At 48.0% G+C, this 19,756-nt stretch overlaps 2 protein-coding genes across 2 annotated transcripts in view; one reads left to right on the forward strand and one right to left on the reverse strand.

Annotated features, from left to right (window-relative positions):
• Positions 1-2,026, forward strand: part of LOC142765050 (uncharacterized) — a 51,462-nt gene extending 49,436 nt beyond the window's left edge. Inside the window, exons 10-11 of the mRNA XM_075865619.1 lie at positions 777-1,013; positions 1,721-2,026. Of these exons, the coding sequence (XP_075721734.1) occupies positions 777-1,013; positions 1,721-1,969 (486 nt within the window). The 3' untranslated portion in view covers positions 1,970-2,026. The remainder of the gene's footprint in view (positions 1-776; positions 1,014-1,720) is intronic.
• Positions 1-19,756, reverse strand: part of LOC119167160 (uncharacterized) — a 349,532-nt gene that overhangs the window by 240,720 nt on the left and 89,056 nt on the right. The gene's annotated exons all lie outside the window — the stretch shown is intronic.

The following is a 19,756-nucleotide window of genomic DNA, read 5'->3' on the forward strand; positions in this document are numbered from 1 at the left end:
GGTGATTGGTGGGGCGCAGCGTTCGCCAGTCTGTCTGTCCATTCGTTCTTGCGTCCGCCTATCTGTGTGATCCTTGGTGCATCCGTGCGTTTGTTCTTTCGTCTGTCCGTCCGTCCATCTCTTTTTGCGGCCATCCCTCTGTCTGTCCATCCGTCCGTGCGTGTGTCAGTCCGTTCGTCCGTCCATATGTCTAGAGAAAACTCCAAGGACAGCCATCTCACATCTTTTCATCATGTATTCGTCATGTACAAGTGCCCCCATGCAGCAGACATTGTGAGGACCGCTATTTCGGGTATGTGCCACTGGTGGTTACGTACTGCGAGGGACGCACAAGCCACGCCATAAGGAGCTTCGCCCCTAAAAACAAAACAAATAATATACATGAAAGCGATGCACATAAAAATGATAAAGCCAGCACGAGCAACAATCGAGGGACGTTTCCATCAGGTAAGTGGCTTGAGGCGTGCAGAAAGAAAATAGGTAAGCTATGAGTAACAGGAAGCTGAAGTAGTTGGTGCGTATTCATTCTCAAAAGGACAGGGCGTACAAACATGGCGACGAGATGCCCTGATGTCCCTCTTGTGTCCGTCTTCGCAATGTACGCCCTGTCTTTTTCAGAATGAATAGGTAAGCTATATTCGTTTCAGTCGGTAACTGGCTTTTCTGAAGGCCCACGTAGCCGGTATATGAGAGAGAGCCGGAGCTTCCATCCCCTATAGCCGATTTCTTGCTTCGCCCGTGATACGCATCGATTCGAATTTCCCGCGCTGCCGCAGGTCGGCGAGTCCACGTATCGCGACATGTGTCGCATCGCCAACGGCACCTGGCGGCGGCAGGACGAGGAGAGGTCGCCGGGAGAACGGGAACCTCGCCGGGGATGGGATCACCGCGACGGCCGCGGCAACGTGGGACGAGCAGGAAGAGGAGGAGGACCCCGTTCCCCGTCGGCGACGGCGGGTGTGCGGGGCTACGCGACCCGGTCCTTCTACGGCAGCCGTAGCGGGTGCCTCGTGGTACAATCAATCAATCAATCAATCAATCAATCAATCAATCAATCAATCAATCAATCAATTACTGTTTTGTCAATTTATATCGTTTATAGCCCTTGTTCACCAGAAGTATGGAAGGTTCTGCACTTTCAACAGAATCAGTCAATCAATAAATGAATCAATCAATCAACCAATCACGGTACTGTCAATTTATACCATTATAGCCCTCGTTCACCAGAAGTGTGGAAGGTTCTGCCCTTTCGAACCAAATCAATCAATCAACCACCAATCAATCAATCAATCAACAGAATTTTCACAATTTATAACGTATTGCATCCGCACACATGAAGTATGGAAGGTTCCGCACGTTAGAACCAAATCAATCAATCGATAAAACAATCCCACGATCAATCAAAAAATCAACACGCTGCTGTAAATTCTTACCGTTGTAGAACTCGTAAAACATTAACACACGACATAGATTGTTTATTTATTTATTTATTTACAAATACTGCCGGCCCTGTTCGGGCCCAAGCAGGAGTGGGTAACAAATGTCAGTGACAAAACAGAATATAAAAATATAAGAAAATACAATACTTGGTACAAAAATAAGGAAATTCTCAACATCAGGGAGAATATAAATAATACATAGCAATAGTTACACGAGTGAAAATCGGGCGGCATGGTCCTTTAAGGTTTGTGGCGTGAACCATACAACGCTCGGCGTGCAGGTGCAGTCCGAGTACGACTGGTACTCCGGGTTCGGTCCGGAGTCGGCGCGACCTTTACTCCTGGAGGGGCCCGGCTCCGGCTTCCTGGGCGTGGTCGTGTTCGACCTGGAGGCCGACGACTTCGCCGGCTCCTGCGGCGGCGTCAGGCACCCGCTCGTGCGCAGGCTGAGGAGGATGCTGTGGCTGAACGAGCAGCGGAGGCCCGTGCTGCCGATGGACCGCGCCGAGGCCGACGATTCGAAGAGATAGCATACGGATAGATGGGCGGCCCGTGTCGCCGTTAGATAACGTTTGTTGTCGTAATCGATGTGGATTTGAATTAATTGTTTGAATTATAGATAGCAACACATGGAAGTGGGATATAGTCGATCAAACGTGTTCGAAATGCATTTTGCGAACTCGCGACCTCACGCCCATAGTAGCGGGCAAGCACTTCACGCACAGCCCATGAACAAAAGTACAGCGCACACTCCAGGAAATAAAAGCTTACAGTGCACCCTAAGCGATAAAAACAAAATAGTACCTGTTACTCTTTTTGGGTGCGTATACTTAAATGCCACGCAAATGACTCTTTTTAAATTGTGACGTTAACTCTCTTTTCGGTCCCACTACTACACTCTAAAAAAAGAGTGAGTAAAAAGGGTGTATTTTTGCCCCACAACAATAATCGTCATCTATATTGCGTTCCATCCTTTCGCTATCGCCCCGCGCCCGGTACATTCCGGTCACGATCGACGTGCCCGTTATCAGGGTTACATCGCATTCTCCATAGGAAAGTGGCCAGCGCCGAGTTTTCAAGAAAGGAAGCGCACGCAAGCCTGATGACGATTATTGTTGTGGGACAAAAAGACACCCTTTTTACTCGATATTTTTAGAGTGTACCGTAATCATCTCCTAAGGGAGTAAACGTGTCTCCCTATAGAGAGTCATATAAGCGGCAATTCAGCACTCACCAGAAAGAGTAAAGGATTTTTTCCCCCCTCACGCTGAAGGGTATGTCAGTGTTTATACAAGCATTCTTTCCCAAATCGGAACGCCATCCCAGGGTTGAAGAATCGAACCCACGACGTTATGCTCAAAAGCTGACAAAACCCGACGAACACATGTGCACTGATGCACCGGTTCTACAGAATCCAAGCGGCAACAGAGCCGCGAACCAATACCGCGCCCGCAAGCACGCATGACGACAGCTCGTTCGTCGGAACGGCGCGGTTTTTGGTCGATAACCTCCTCCTATATAGTATGAGAGCGTCGTTCCAGAACGCAATAAAACCCCGGTATTGCAGTAAAACGCCTCATTTTCCAGACCCACTAAACTGCAGAAAAAGAAAACGATATGCCCACATATCCCATCCGAGACGACGCATCCCATTGATATTCCCCCACCAACTGACGGCTAATATCACATGCGACAGCCAAGAAACGTTCGCCCCAAATAGCGGAGCTGATGCGATGGCGTACCGTATTTACCCGGTTCTGTAGGCGAACGTACCCTCTGCTACAAAAAGAAAAAGCGATGAACCGACTTCAGCAGTGTCACATAAACATTCGGCCAAAAACGACACGAGTTATTCGTATGTATGTATGTATGTATGTATGTATGTATGTATGTATGTATGTATGTATGTATGTATGTATGTATGTATGTATGTATGTATGTATGTATGTATGTATGTATGTATGTATGTACGTACGTACGTACGTACGTACGTACGTACGTACGTACGTATGTATGTATGTACGTACGTACGTACGTACGTATTCGCCGTTTTTTTTTATTTACTTCCCTCGCTTCTTTCCTCACTCTCTCCTCCCGTTTTCCTTTACTCTATCATTTCCCTCCTCTCGAAAGAGTAAGCAGGCGTTGTGCCCCTCCAGGTGGCAGTTGCCAGCTTGCTCTCTCCCTCTATCCTCTGTGTCCCTGCGTATCTCTGTATGCAAATACGATAAGTCAAAGTAATATTTTAAGCACACGGGCTTCAATCATTCCCTCCTGCACTAAAAATGCGTCCGCCGCGGCCAGTACCCAATTGATTTATTGATTGATTGATTAATATGTGGGGTTTAACGCCCCAAAACCGCCATATGATTACGAGAGACGCCGTAGTGGAGGGCTCCTGAAATTTCGACCACCTGGGGTTCTTTAACGTGCACCCAAATATGAGCACACGGGCCTCAATAATTTCCTCCTGCATTTAAAATGCGTCCGCCGCGGTCAGTAACCGATTGATTGATTGATTGATTGATTGATTGATTGATTGATTGATTGATTGATTGATTGATTAATATGTGGGGTTTAACTCCCCAAAACCACCATGTGATTATGAGAGACGCCGTAGTGGAGGGCTCCGGAAATTTCGACCACCTGGGGCTCTTTAACGTGCACCCAAATATGAGCACACGGGCCTCAATAATTTCCTCCTGCATTTAAAATGCGTCCGCCGCGGTCAGTAACCGATTGATTGATTGATTGATTGATTGATTGATTGATTGATTGATTGATTAATGTGTGGGGTTTAACTCCCCAAAACCACCATGTGATTATGAGAGACGCCGTAGTGGAGGGCTCTGGAAATTTCGACCACCTGGGGTTCTCTATAACGTGCACCCAAATCTGAGCAGACGGGCCTACAACATTTCCGCCTCCATCGGAAATGCGACCAGTAACCGATCCCGCAGGCCTTCGGGGCAGCACTATAACAACTTGACCACCGCCGCGCGTAAGCCGCTCAGACTGGACGCGGCCGTGGTTGCACCCCACCCCCGTTACGTCCGCGCAGATGCGGTAACCCCGGCACCATCCAGGCTGGGACAATGGCTGCTACAACATCGTCGCGCGGACTGGGGCGGCTCCGGATATCGACCGACGGGGTCTTGTCTCGTCCTCCGCTACGGCCTTGCCTGCAGAGCACACACTATAGTACACAACTCGGCCCACCTCGACGGTGAAGGCCACTCACGGTCGACGTGCGCCGAGAAGGAAACCAGAAAAGAAAAGAGAAAAAAGGGGGAGGGACGCCCGCTGTGCACGCCGTGAAGCGAGACGCAATCGGTTCGTCTTCGATCGGAACGGAATGGCCTCCCGCGACCACTCTATTGCTCTGTTCATTTCTTTCGTGGCTATAGCCTATAAAGCTTATCGACTACAGCTTTCGTCATTCTTCACGGCGATTCTCGATTCTTCATTGTGAACATTCTCCAATAATAATAATAATAATAATAATAATAATAATAATAATAATAATAATAATAATAATAATAATAATAATAATATAGGCTTCACGTCCCAAAACCTAGATTTATTACTTATTTATTTATTTATTTATACATACTGCAGCCCCTATTAGGGCTATTGCAGGAGTGGACATACAAATGATCAGGTGATAACAAGCAGAAACAAAAACATGAGCATATGGCACAAATTTGTGGTTCATAGTACTACACAACATACAGAATGAACAGAGCAAGAGCACAGAAAGCAAAAGAACATGGAAATATCTACTTAACACGCATGTGATATTGCACTCAGAAACTGCTCCAAAGGGAGCCCGCAGGTATCGCCGGGTAGCAAGTTCCAGAGCTCAATAGTGAAGGGAATAAAAAAAAATGAATATGAGGGAGGCCTACGGTGAAGGGCTTCTAATTTCGTCCCCTCCGAAATGTGACCGCCGCGGCCGGAACCAAACCTGCGACATTCGGCTCAGCTACACCACCACGGCGAACGATTGAAAGAAAAAGAAACAGAAAAAAGAAACAAAGAAAGGGAGAAAGAAAGAAGGAAATAAAAAAAAAGAAAGATGTTGGTACGACAGGTACGCCTATTCGCATGCCCGCACATTCCCAAGAGATCAATCAGTCAATCAATTAAGTCTTTCTTTGCAACTGTTTGCAGCTTAAGCTACAGCGGTATCTCAGGCGAAACACGGCCGCAAAACGCACACTCAAGATTGTCTGAGCGCCCACGTACACGGCAGTGGTATTGACACCCGGACCTTTAAACAATAAAGTAAGGTGACAATTAAAAAAGCAAGAAATAAGTTAAATATAGCAGAAACGGTTGCTTTTTCTTACAAGAAACGTTTTCTCCTTCCGTTCGATGTTTTCATGCTGAGACACGAAGGAGCAACAAAAAAAAAATGACAATGCGTCAACGAACCCAACACGAGTTCCAAATTTAACGACGAACGCTATAGGCGCTGACTCACAGCTGTCTATGAAGCAGCAAAAGCAAGTGCAGAGCAAACAAATGACGTGTTGAATTGGACGCGTGCAGTACTTAAGCCAAAAAAGATGCCTCACAAAATGTCGTACTGAGACAATGCGGCGTTCTCCGCAATTTCCCGCTGCATTGAACGTATGCGCCTCATTTAAAACGAATCATAATTTATAATTGAGAGTATTTGAGTTCAGAAATTCAATTTGAATTTCACTTTACCGACAAGATACGAGAAGCGATCGACGCATGAAAAGCACAAGAATCCTTCGCGTCAAGCTATCTTGGATTTATACGGAAAAAAAATAGCAGGCATATATGAACGAATACCAATCTTTCAAGTTCTTGCGCGGTTACGCAGGTATAGTTGTCAACGTATTTTAATCATATTCAAACATTTATAACAGGTCTCTCTAACAGAGCATCGGGATAGCAAAAAACATAACTTCTACTTTGTTTTATTTGAAAAGCAGCGCTGCTCCAAAATGTGCAACCAACATTACAAAGCCGCCTTTAGTCATATTGTCACGTGACCACGACACTGACGACGGCATCAGTCAGGGTGTTCGAGGCTAATCTTTTTACTTGGACGCACCTGTTCCCGTTAACCGAAACGACGACGTGCAAACGATTCGCACTGTAGACTGATAGCGGGTTGAAGAGACGTCGGGCCGTTGAGTGATCTGTTCTGCGGTAAATGTCCGTCGGCATTTATACACGCAAAGTGAAACATCCGAGCTTTATCGCTTGTGCTCGCGTAAGCTCTCGAGTAGGCTTAACTATTCGCGTCTATAGCACGTCATGTTAACGGAATGATCATGAACAATCGCGAAGCTGATCAAGCATTGCAGCACGGTTTGCGCCGAAGAAGAGCCGTATTCAAGGGTTTGGAACAAAGGGTCAGGAGCTCGATGCGTGGATCCTGAAGTCCAGGGCTCCATTGACTATACTGCCGACTGCCTGACGTGACCGAAAAGCGGTATATAGCTGTATACCTCCAGGTTAGAGCTGGCGAGCAGCGCCCTCTGCTGGTATACGAAGCAATCTTTCTGCGCAGCCTCCGGGATCAGCTTCTGCAGCGCGCTTAACAAGGGTAACCGAAGGGACACCCCACGGTAGACGAACGCTAACGGGCGCGTTTCGTGTCGTTTTGAAATCGCGATGCACTCCGTCGAAAAATCCTTGAAACACGCGGTGTCACCAAAGGAAACGCTGGCTCCATAGCAACGTCCTGAACTCGCTCGCTGGATTCCGTGCCGACCGGTTGTGCCCTCGCGACCTGCGACGACAGCGCAGCTCTGGCCGACTGGACCAGTCCTACGCCACCTCCTGTCGCCGCTCCCCGACGACGATGACAGCGTAGCTCTGGCCGACTGGATTAGCCCTGCGCCGTCTCCTGTTGCCGACAAGAGCTCTCGCCAGAGGTGCCCCGTCCTCGTACTCCTGCAACCGTGTCCAATTGTCCTGTCTTCTCCTTACATCCGTCACTCCCTGTCCCTGCGCCTCGCTCTCTCCTTCGTCTCTATCTCTCTATCTTTAATTCCTTCCCCTTTTATTCCCTTCTCTACCTCCATACCTCCTGAGCTACTGTTGAGGTGTCCTCCCCCCGAGAGACAATTACGGGACTCACTTTTCTCTTCTTTTCATGTATAATCACTCCCCCCCCCCAATAGCAACATCCTGTCGTACAAAATTTCATCAGCACTCCTTTGACATCGCACTGCCAAATTAGTACCGTGTCGGCACTAATGCAGCTCATACGTAACGTGCGAAACTATACAGAAAGTAGAAAGATAAAAAAACTGCGTTATTGAGACACTAATACGGCACACCCGCTCGACTGCTTATCAATTAACCCGGACACATGCAGGGCTGTTCCCTCGCCACGGGCACACGGAAAAACGGATGGTCATACCAGACATTCGATCTCACTTTCTCCACTAATGAGCTTTCCGTGTAAGCCCAACTCTTAACAGACCGGGGCAAAACCCGAGTCGAGGCGGTTACCGAGATAAACACTCGTTTGCACTGGCATGTTTGCATGTAACGTACGTACGTACGTACGTACGTACCTACACACACACACACACACACACACACACACACACACACACACACACACACACACACACACAGCATCCCTTTCTTTCGCCCTTACGTTAATGGAGATCTTGTTTCCTGCCGACGCACGCATACAGGTCATTAGGCAACTGACAAGAGAGAAAGAGGAGTCCGTGGTAGAGGTAGAGTTCCCCCTTGTTTTAATACATTTATTTTACCTGCAAGAGAACGAAACCCTCCGCGCCCGAGTGGGGTATATAAACCGTCGAGTCGTCCGTGGCGGTGCACGACCGGTAGATGTTCGGTCGACGACGCTCGCAAACGGGATATATATGATTGACTTTCTCCGGCTTCGATCGGCTTGCGAACGCGAGGCGTTCCTCAGCGAAGGTCGCGGTGGAACCGAAATAGAAACGTCTACCCTTCTCCCGGCTCTCTCTCTCTCTCTTTCCCTCATCACCGGTGCACTTGAATTCCGCCCGCTCCGCCTCCATCCGATGGAAAAGCACGCATACAACAGGGTCGATGAAGTTCGCAAAACGTCGCGATTTGACAAATGATGGTCAGAAATGCTCTCTGTAGAGGCTCGTTCAAATCTCCGACTACTGCACCGGCGGTGCGACCTCCAGCGATGGATGGATGGATGGATATGGCTGTACCCTTTAGATCGGGCGGTGGCTAGCGCCACCAAGCCGTAATACCTAATGAACCTAAAACTATATTTATTTTTTTTCCTTAAAAAAGGAGTTTGAGGATTCGTACTTTGCAGTAAAGAGTTTAATTTTCACTCGTGCCTTGACTTTAGCCACCAATCAGATAACCTCCTTCTTCAGCCTCCTTCTTCAGCGGCTGGCGACCCAAAGCGACTCGAGGCGACCGATAGTCCCACCACATTCCCAATAATGACAATAGCAGAGGACACGCCGCGGTGGCGCTGCAGTCACGGTTCTCGGCTTGTGATCCCAAGGTCCCGGGTTCGATTCCGGACGCGGCGGTCGCATTCTGGACGAAGATGAAATGCCCCATGCCCCCGGTACTGTGCGATATCAGTGGACGGTAAAGAACGCCAGGCGGTCGATATTTTCGAAACCCTCCAATACGGCGTGCCTCACATTCTACGGTTTGGGGACGTAATACACCAATTCTAATTAATATATCGGGTTTTACGAGCCAGGATTAGGGTATACAATTATGATGGACGTCGTAGTAGATGGCTCCGGTAGTTTTGGACCATCTGATGCTTTTCAACGTGCAATGACAAGCAGTGCCACCAATGCACCGAAGAAGGGCGTTGAAAAAGAACGCGCAGCTATAAACGGGACCAGAGTGAACTAACCAATGTCACAGTTGTCACGCCTTTTGCGTTTGAGCAACGCGTTGCAAGTTTCGACAATGCGAAACCCGACGCTCTGAGATATTTATTTCTTTTCTTTCCGTGTGACATTCAAATTTCTTACTGTCCCTTTTCATTGCTTCTCCATTGCGGCGAAAGCGCGACTCTTTCTTTAATGTTGGCAAATCACACAAATATTAATGTGATACCTTTACATGTCTTACCAAACGCGAAACTTTGACCGTCGCCAGCATCGGCGTCTACTTGAGATATGCAAATATCATCCCATGTTCAGGTCACCTTGTGGCGTTATTATGACTTCACAAGTGACCAAAATTTGCGAAGAGATCATGACGTCCCACGAAAACGTCATGACGTAAGACATCGCCGCTCGAGCAAGGTTTTTCTATCACGGAGGCAGTGCAAAACGAGATGACCTATGGAGAGCTTGCCATCTCTCCAGTGACAGAGGCAATGTAAAACTATACATTAAGTGCAGAAAGCATTGTGGGAAGCGCCGGGGACAACTGAGAAGACGAAGAATGAGATGGTTTTCGCCTTCGAGTCCTCTTAGGCATAGAGTTTTCTATAGGTACACTAGAGGAAACTCTGGCGCTAATGTCTATGGAAGTTGCAACACACGGCGCTTCATCATCTTGGTGATGATGAGCACTACACGGATTTGTCTAATCTTTGTTCGTTCGAATGAGTTTGGCTTCATGTGGCATGAATCCCACTTTGTCGCAAGACGAAGTACAGCAAAGGTTTAGCGGTTAAGCTTCACGTCTTTGAACTTATTAAGACGAATCACGGAGTTCACAATGATCCATTCTTTTATTTTAAACCATTACCATAACACAGCAATAAACAAAGCCACAAGTATGTTTGAAGCCCGCAAGCGCAAAAACTTGTTGAATACGCGTATTACCCATTATTCCCATGGTGCACGGCTGAGGAATCGCAGCGGTCAATACCCTCTAGTTATACTCAGGAAACTCTATTCTCTTAGGCAAATGCATTATGTATCCTGTAAGTTTTACTTAAGGTATACAAGCGACTATAGTCAATGCTCTAAAGCAGACGTTATCTGATGCCAGCCAACGTTTAACTAATTCTTAGAGCACGCAAGTAAACACGGTACTTGAAATACCGTCACCAATCATCCCGGATAAGATCCTGCCACCTCACGAGAAAAAACAAAAGGAAGAAAAGGACGCCAAGTGGCACTGTCTTCGTAGACGACAAGTGAATGTTCCGCGTCAAGTGGTTTAAAAGGACATCGCTTCGAACTCCTATCAGCAGAATGCTGCATCGCATACCCAAGAACGTCTGACTAGCGTCGTCTGTGTGCGTTTGAAGAAGGCCGCACAGCCTGCAACAACCTCGGTTTTCCTCTTCGCCTGTTGTGAGCGTGCGGCACTCTTGCTCTGCAGTGTCTCCTGTGATAGAAAGAGTGCACGGAGGCCACAAAGAAGAAAGACAACGGCACGCGCAATAAGGGTACCTAAAAACGGTGTCGTGCCCTTCACGAACTTGCACTATGTGAGGACTCGATGCATGCGGCCGGTGCGTTTAATGTTTGCCCCCAATGCGCGACGAGGCAATAAAACTCGAACTCAAAAAGTTATCTTTTAACAACGAAGCTGTTCAGCAAATAGTTCCTTGTTCATATAAAAAAAAAAAACAATCGCAATCAGAAACGGGTACATACCAGTTTACGATTATGCCACATATATATGGGGTAAACTCCCACTGCTCAACTAAAAATGAAGACGGTAACCGTTAAGACCAACTACAAATGGCTGCGAAGCGACGGCGGTATAAGCTGAAGACCCCGAGTACAGACGGTTTTCCGCAACGGCGAACGGGAGCTGCCGCGTTTGAACACGTGATCTAATGGCCTTCTCCTTCCGCTTCTTTACCGCCGCCGATGGCCGGCCGATTCGTCGTCGCCACTCCCGGGTTGTAGCACACTCTACCCGGGTTGAAGGCCAGCAAAGCGAGCACAGCGCATAGTCTGCGCCACGCGTTTCTTTTTTTTTTTTTTTTTATGTGATAGTCCTTCTTGGGGACCTTCGACGCAAAACGTTTGGTCTGTCTGTCTGTCTGTCTGTCTGTCTGTCTGTCTGTGCCGTTGTCTGTCTGTCTGTGCCGTTGTCTGTCTGTCTGTCCGTCTGTCTGTCCGTCCGTCTGTCTGTCTGTCTGTCTGTCTGTCTGTCCGTCCGTCCGTCCGTCCGTCTGTCTGTCTGTCTGTCTGTCTGTCTGTCTGTGCCGTTGTCTGTCTGTCTGTGCCGTTGTCTGTCTGTCTGTCTGTCTGTCTGTCTGTCTGTCTGTCTGTCTGTCTGTCTGTCTGTCTGTCTGTCTCTCTGTCTGTACATTTGTCTGTTTGTCTGCTCTTAACGGCACCATGTACTTGAAACGGCCGACGACATCCGCAGCGCCCACCAATGTTGCTCAAATGTTTAACGTTCATACTTATGCAATTCTCAATTAATAAGCAATTATTGCGCTAGTCTGGGGCACCATAACAACACGTATATATATATTCCGCATGTGCACCTCTTACTAGAAAACGCATACGTAAGTAATATTAAGGACCGCAGCGCTTATCACGCTGCGCGCACCATGCAACGCTTGCACGAAAATGTGAGTGTTTCCAACGCTTTGCTAAGACGCGATTGTAGTGGCACCTACCCGTCGCCTTGCGTTCCTCACCTTATCAACTCTGAGACGGGCGCGCACACTCGTCTCAGAGCCACGTGCTTCGTTTTGCATGAAGACTGTTTCTTTCCTTTTTGGCGCTGCGCAGTGTCGCCTTACGGCTGACAGAAATCAGGTACCTTTTTAATTCGTCAAGAAATACTACCGCCACCGCTTCTCGCCGTAGACTGCAGGGCGACGTCGGGCACACGCCACCGAGGAGAGGGCCGTGGCGCTTCGGTGCGGTGGCGCCATCTAGTTTTGCATAAACAAACTAGCTGCGGAAAGCGGTCTATATGTTCATACAACGAAAGAATACCATAGGAAACGGCAAAGGCCACGGGACTCGCTCGCTGGATTTCATGCCGACCGGTTGTGCCGCCGCGATCTCGGACGACAGCGCAGCTCTGGCCGACTGGGCTCACCCTACGCCATCTCCTGACGCCGACAAGAGCTCTCGCCGAGTGGTGACCCGTCCTCAGACTCCTGCGGCCATGTCCACCTTTCCTATCTCCTCCTTACTTGCGTCGTTTCCTGTCTGTCATTCGCTGTCCCTGCGCCTCACTATCTCCTCCCTCTTTATCTCTTTACCTTTTAATCCCATTCTTTTAATCCCTCCTTTACCCACACACCTCGTGAGCAACTGTTGAGGTGTCCTCCCCCTGAGAGACAGTTACGGGACTCACTTTTCTCTTCTTTTCATTTAAAATCACTCACACAGGCAACGGCGGCTGCGACAAGGACTCGCTACGCCAACGACGACGAGGCCGTGTCGTGTTTGCAGTTTAACTGGGACCTCTTTACGCCGAGAATCAACGCAGAAACAACTATCGCCGCCACCGCTCCGCGCATATTCTTTCTCCAGCCTTGGTTTATTCACATAAGGTCAACACGTAAGAGTTAATGATAGACAGTGCCCACACGAAGGACCGTATGTCTAACGACAGCAAAGGAACCCTTTGCCAATAAGCACACCACCCTCGATCTGCTAGAAGCCGTATTTTCTTTCTTTTTTTCCCCCTTTTGCTGCGTTCATAATAACACATCCCGACAGAACGAACGTCAACGAAGAAAGGCGTCGGCGGTGCACAATGTATCCAATTACACCGTCAGAAAGGCTTTCTTTGCTTTCCCACGCGTCCTTCCGCAGGTGAGACAGTACCCCACCACTGGTGCAATGCGAAGCCGGATGCTTTTCTTGGCAGCGAGGGACGGGTAGGAGAAAGCGGAGACGAGCGAGGAAAAAATGCACGTCCGGTGTAGACAGAACCGACCAAATGAAGGCGTCTATCCACGTCTATCTATCAGTCAGTCAAGCAAGAGGAAAAGATGGACGGAGGAGGAGGAGGGGAGAGTCGACTGCTCTTGCTTTTGCTGCCCTAGGAAGAAGGCGCCACACAGTCGCACGATGCCGCTTCTCGGCTCTCGTCCCTGCGTTGCGTACTCTCGGGTTTCTTATTGCGCTATAGATAACAGGGTGAAAGGAAATATGCGAATGCAGACCGAGGGAATGGGGGCGAGACAGTGTAGAGACCGGATGGGGCCGGCTTGCTCCGGTACACAGAGATATGCGAGTACAGGGTTGGAATCGTTGAAGACGAAACAAACTGGCAGAAAGGAAGAACGAGGATTTAAGTCACACCAACGGAAATTGGCAAGTCAAGTGAATGTCCGCAAAGTCGCTCCTTTAGCCATAAATGCGCTTCGGCGGCTCTTCTAGCCACTTTCGCTCGCAGCGTAAGCTTACGTTGGCAGTGACTCATCACCAAATCCAAACTGGTGATTGAGGATCATTATGATGATGATGATGATGATGATTGATTGATTGATTTGATTGATATGTGGGGTTTAACGTCCCAAAACCACTACATGATTATGAGAGACGCCGTAGCTAGTGGAGGGTTCCGGAAATGTAGACCACCTGGGGTTCTTTAACGTGCACCCGAATCTGAGCACACGGGCCTACAACATTTCCGCCTCCATCGGAAATGCAGCCGCCGCAGCCGGGATTCGAACCCGCGCCCTGCGGGTCAGCAGCCGAGTACCTTAGCCACTAGACCACCGCGGCGGGGCCATAATGATGATGGTGACGATGAAGACGACGACAATGATAATGATGATGTACTTGATGATGATGATGGTGATGATGATGATGTTGTTGATGATGATTGCCTATATCACTGTCTTATTGCCTCGCGGTGCTATTCTGTACATTCTACAATCAGTGGGTCATTTTGTTAGGTTCCGCTATTGGTTGAAACCTGATTGACTCAGAGGGCCGCACTATGGACTATCCGATTGGTTCAAAATGCCACCATAACGAAATATGACGATATGGAGGAACAATATGGAGTGGCCCAGATAGCGCTTCCGATAGAGCAGCCGTCTTGTCTTTTTTTCAGTTAGAGCTGGCCGTGTCTTTTATGACACTGTTTTCTTCGGTCGATCTACAGCCCCGGAGGGAACTGCAATCACTTTTAAGTTACACGGCCGCCGCATTTGTCGCGCAGTACCGGCAGCACTTGGATCAAATAGTGGTTTAATGCAGGCTTCACACAACGACTTGGCTAACATCGGCTTGGCTAACATCGGCTTACTATGACCGTCGGCCTAAATAAATCTCAGCACAGTGGTTGCGGTCCAGTCCGATTACTAAGCTTTTTTTTTATTTTTTTATTAATCGTTTTTAGTAGCATCGGCTCGAGACGTGGCCAACGAGGCACAGTCGAGGATGCTGGTTCCAAAAGAACTAGTTGTTAGTCTAGCTGGTACGTGTCGTGGACTCATCACACGTACCAAATTGAGCCGTGAGTAAGAGTGAGTCAGGGTTAGCAATATTTTGGTGAGCTTGAGTTCGAGTGGGTCCGGTTGGAGAAAATTTTGGCCAGTCCGAGTGAGCCTTTATCACAAAATACATTTCTTGAGTGAGTCTCAATGAGCTCCTGTTTTTTCGGCCGACTGATGTCTATGACACACAACTCCAATTCGAAATGCACACAGAAACTCAACAAGAATAAAATAAGCCTTGATGACAGTAGCGGCTGTCTTTATCTACCGTCCGTCCCCTTTTGTTGCGCGTTCTTAGGGGTATATTTTAATGTGTTCTCAGCGGTTCGAGGCAGTTATTAATCGACCCGCGGCACTCAATCGGCAGTGAACCCGGACAACTAAGGCCAGTACCACTAGAACATACCGCGAAGTGCTCTGACGTGGCGATCACGAGTTCTGTCAACATCCTGTTCTTGTTCTTGGTCGTCTATTGACTTAGGCTCACACCCACTGTAGGAGGATTGTCCAAGAATTGAGTGGTTTAATAAAATGGTATGGAGTGGTTGAGACACATAGACAAGAGGGAACCGAGAGAAGGGGCTGAGCGGCTTTCCCTCTCTCTGGCGGTCAGTAGCAGGGGACGTCTCAAATACAAAGATTGCGGATTACATAGGGAATTACGGTGCACGATCTAAAGTACATATCTCATTTTAAAATTGGCCCCCGGTGTTTATTTCTTCCTTACTTCCAATAATATTCTCCGTGTTAAAATATTATTTCATTTCTATTACAATATTATAACACTTGGGCACATACTAAAAAAACAATGTTTCAATGCTGTCGAAATGCAGAATATATGGACGCGATACGGTACCAAATTATAATTGTAATTTATTATTAAGTTTATAACATATTAAGCTAATATTAAATGTAACAAATAACATAAAACAAATATTAAATTTATATATTAGATATGTTTAATATATTATTGACTTTCTAGTATTATTCTCCATGTTTTAATTCATAAGTGGTCCCATTTGAGCGGGTAACTACGGGTTCTCCTTCTGTATACCTACTTGTGATGTATTTGACCTTTCGTTTGTCGTAAATAGAATAGTTCTGACAATTTCTGTTACAGTTGTACCGGTTGTACTCCTCAATATTACTTAATTTTTTGCTTCCCTTCCCCTGTGCACGGGGTTTTGACAACAGCGTGACTGCAGCCTTAAATTACACCGATCGCGCGGTCGAGGGACGCATTAACACTGAAAGACCGCTGGCCGAAACAAGGTTACGTGTATCGCAGTCATTTTAGGGGCGAAGCTCTTTATGGCTTGGCTTGTGCGTCCCTCGTTGTAGTGCGTAACCACCGGTGGCACATACCCGAAAGAGCGGTTCTCAGAATGTCCGCTGGATGGCGGCACTTCATAAGATGAAAACATGATGAAAAGATGTGAGTACTGTACTTGGAGCGTTCACTAGATAGACAGACGGACAGATGGATATACAGATTGACGGACGGACTGACGAATGCACGGACAGGTAGACAGAGGGGCAGACGCACGGACGGACGGACAGACAGAGGGATGGCCACACGAACAGACACGTGCACGGACGGACAGACGGACGAACGCGCGGACGGACGGACGCATCGACGATCACACGGATGAACGGACACACAGACGGACGCACGGACGGACGCATGACCAAACGGAAGCAAAAACGAATGGACGGACGCTTCGCCTCGCCAATCATCATTCACGCCGTGGATATGCTGTGATTTTTTAGATGCGGAGCATCTTATACTCGCGCCTTGTAGTGCGCCGTCCGCACCGCTTCTCGAACATTCGACAGCTGACGCGCGCGCATGCGCCGTCGCGCCGTCGCCCACTCTTCCACCATCTGTGCATCCCTTCCTCCTCTACACACCGCGCGCGCTTCACTCCTCCACCATCTGTGCACCCTTCCTCCTCTACACACCGCGTTCGACATCTACAATTCTCCTGATTCTCCAGTGGACGCGCATGTGGCGTCGCGCTTCGAGAACATTCAACAGCTGACAGTGCATGCGCCGTCGTGCTGTATATATACTCAAGGTCGGCGCTCGCTCGCTCAGTTGCCGCTCGTCGGTTGGTTTGTACGGCGCGTCGACGTCCAAGGTCGCGGTGAAATGAATTCCAACGAATCCACAAACACAATGATCGACGTCCCTTCGACCAGCGCCGCCCTTTCGCATACGTGTGTACGTGTTCACTCATTTAACACCCCCTCCTACAACCACGTTAACCAATTTAGCCATCGACCCAAGTAAGTCGCAATTTAACACCCCATTTCACAACCACGTTAACCAATTTAGCCATCGACCCAAGTAAGTCGCACTTTAACACCCTGTTAACCAATTATATGGTCCGCATCCTCCTCAGTGTTCCCCCGAGGGAAGCTGCGGGCAATTATTTATGTAATAGCACCTATCGTGAAATCTCTCTCCCTTCACGTGCGTCCTCGCAGAACACTTCCCTCCGCTGTACGTATTCTCGCGCGTCTCACGAATTCCGTGCAGCATTGCACGTGCCTAATATGACCACAGCTAGCGCACTTCAAGGCAAGCTAAAGAGCAAAAAAACCAATTTTTCGCGTATTAGTAAAGTATACAATTTCACAATCCCGAAAACACCCCTCTAACCACGACGCTATATACGCTAAGTAAGCGAGAGAAAAAACGCGCGAAAAGAAAACACGGGTGGAGAATTTGTGATTCCCACACCAAAAACCGTGACGTAGTAAATTCTGAAGGCGTCCGCCGGGTTCTACGTAGATTGTACTCGATAAAGATGAAGTACATTGTCTTCTGCGTGTGCATAGACCTATAGTTTGCGAAGTTTCAGAAAGTTTCACCTGGGCAATGTCGCAGAAAATACTATAGCTTGCGAAGTTTCAGAAAATATTACCTGGGCAATGTCGCAGAAAATACGAAAACTACCCTTTGCAATTTGTTACTCAACGTGCGTAGATTTCCGTGCGCCGCAATTTAAAAATCAAACTTGATTTTTCTCCGCTAGCGATGAACCTATGACTTAAGTGTTCTTAGAGTGCGGTTGGTGAATCCAAAGCAAGCCATTGTGTCTTTCCTGTGCACCGGGCCCCTGAAGAATCCCAAGTTGAAAGCCGAGACAGACGTTTCATTCTCGCCTTTAATACTCGTCCCACAAGCGCCATCTCTTGCTGACCACTGATTCGTTCATATAACAGCGTTGAACTTATCGGGATTCCGCGCTTTCCGGCTGCACGCTTTTATCTGCGTTTGCGCAGTCGGAAACACGCAACACGAAGTGGAATCAGTCGATCACGCACGAGCGTAACTCGAGACGTGCGATCACGTCACAAAGCAGGGTAGAAAACAAATCAAAAGTGACAGCACTCACACGTAAACCAATCGAGAGCTTACTTCCTCATGAAGTCATGTGTACACACTGATGACGTCACGGATTGTGCCGAGAAGACGAAAAACACGAGGAGAAAAAAAATAACGCGTTCTTTTCGTGTGTTTCCAGGCGTTGCCTAAGGGTCCTCTAAATGATGCCCCCATTTCCCAAGTGTCCCTTTAGCCAACGTCGTAGTTCATGTCACGTAAACTATGACGTTCGCTACTGAAGCTATAGTTTGGCTTATCGAAGGAACTTAATGCCGACGTTAGCGGCATCTTTGCATCCGATGCTAGTATTCAGCGAGTATTCGCTTCAGTCCGCTCTGATTGGCTCGATTTCGAGAGCGAGCGCGCCGACCTCAATATAGCGAACCTCAACTCTCGATCTCAGTTTAATCAATGCACGCTAAAACGCACAGTCGATGCGGTGCGCCTTCTTTCGTTCCCGTCGCTCCAAATACACTCAACTTGTAGCGACAGAACTACATCACTATATCTGTTCAGCAACACTGCACGAAACTATAGATAACGCTCGATGAGCGAAGGCGACGAAGTCCGTAGGATATAAGGTAAACGTCCATACACAAGACGATGTTACCAACTCTGCATTACGTGACTTCCAAGCCGGAAGAGCCCCCGAAGCCGTTTCTCTGCGGCGGCTTCACTTTTATACACAAGCGAGAGCCATTCGTCGAACGTTTCGTGTATTTTGTATTTCCCCGTTATCGACAAACACCACTATATGTTTTTGCAGCGTTTATAGCAATGTACTTCGCGATTTTATTTTCTTATCTCTCTATATATATACAAACGTTATACTCGAGATTATCGGATTACTCGCCGCAGTCATTTTCTTGTGCGCGATAAGCGGAACGTTCGAAAACACTAACGTATTTATTCAACCGATCGACTGGTCGGGTCACAGTACGCCGGTCTATTATTCAGTCTACTAATCAGTCCAACCAGCCTGGAAGTCACTAAAGGTGTTTTATATTGCTCAGTGACAATTATGATTGACATTAGTCAATTGTTAAACCTTTATTTGCGCGTGTCTCGCACATCGTAAGTTACCGAGCGTTCCCCTGCGTTACGACTGTAGACTCTGGACGCCGGCTAACGGAAGGAAGGACATTGTGGGGTCTCAAAATGCTTCCCTCCTAAAATTAGAAGTAAAAGTACCTTAATCGCCGAAACCAATCCTAGCCATCAAGAGTATGCGTAGCTTCGGTATCGCCAGTCACAGAACGAGCACTAGATAAAGATAAGACCTATGTTTCACCTCGACATCCCCGACGTCACTGCCTCCATCGGGGCACAGCGCGCGTAGTACGTGATGCTCAGCTCTTGAAAAGGCACTCACCTGAAAAAAAGGAGAAAAAAATGACAAAGATATGGTCAGTCAATGTACTCAAGACGCCACAAAGTAGTACGCGCTCACACAATTCGAAGTTTTGGTATGGCCGAAGTGGGGCCGAAGTGGGGCCGAAGTGGGGCCTCGTGAATATTAACAGTAACGGGGCACCGACCGAGACAAGG

The sequence above is a fragment of the Rhipicephalus microplus genome, chromosome 6 (genome assembly GCF_043290135.1).
Source record: "Rhipicephalus microplus isolate Deutch F79 chromosome 6, USDA_Rmic, whole genome shotgun sequence".
NCBI classification, from domain to species: Eukaryota; Metazoa; Arthropoda; class Arachnida; order Ixodida; family Ixodidae; genus Rhipicephalus; species Rhipicephalus microplus.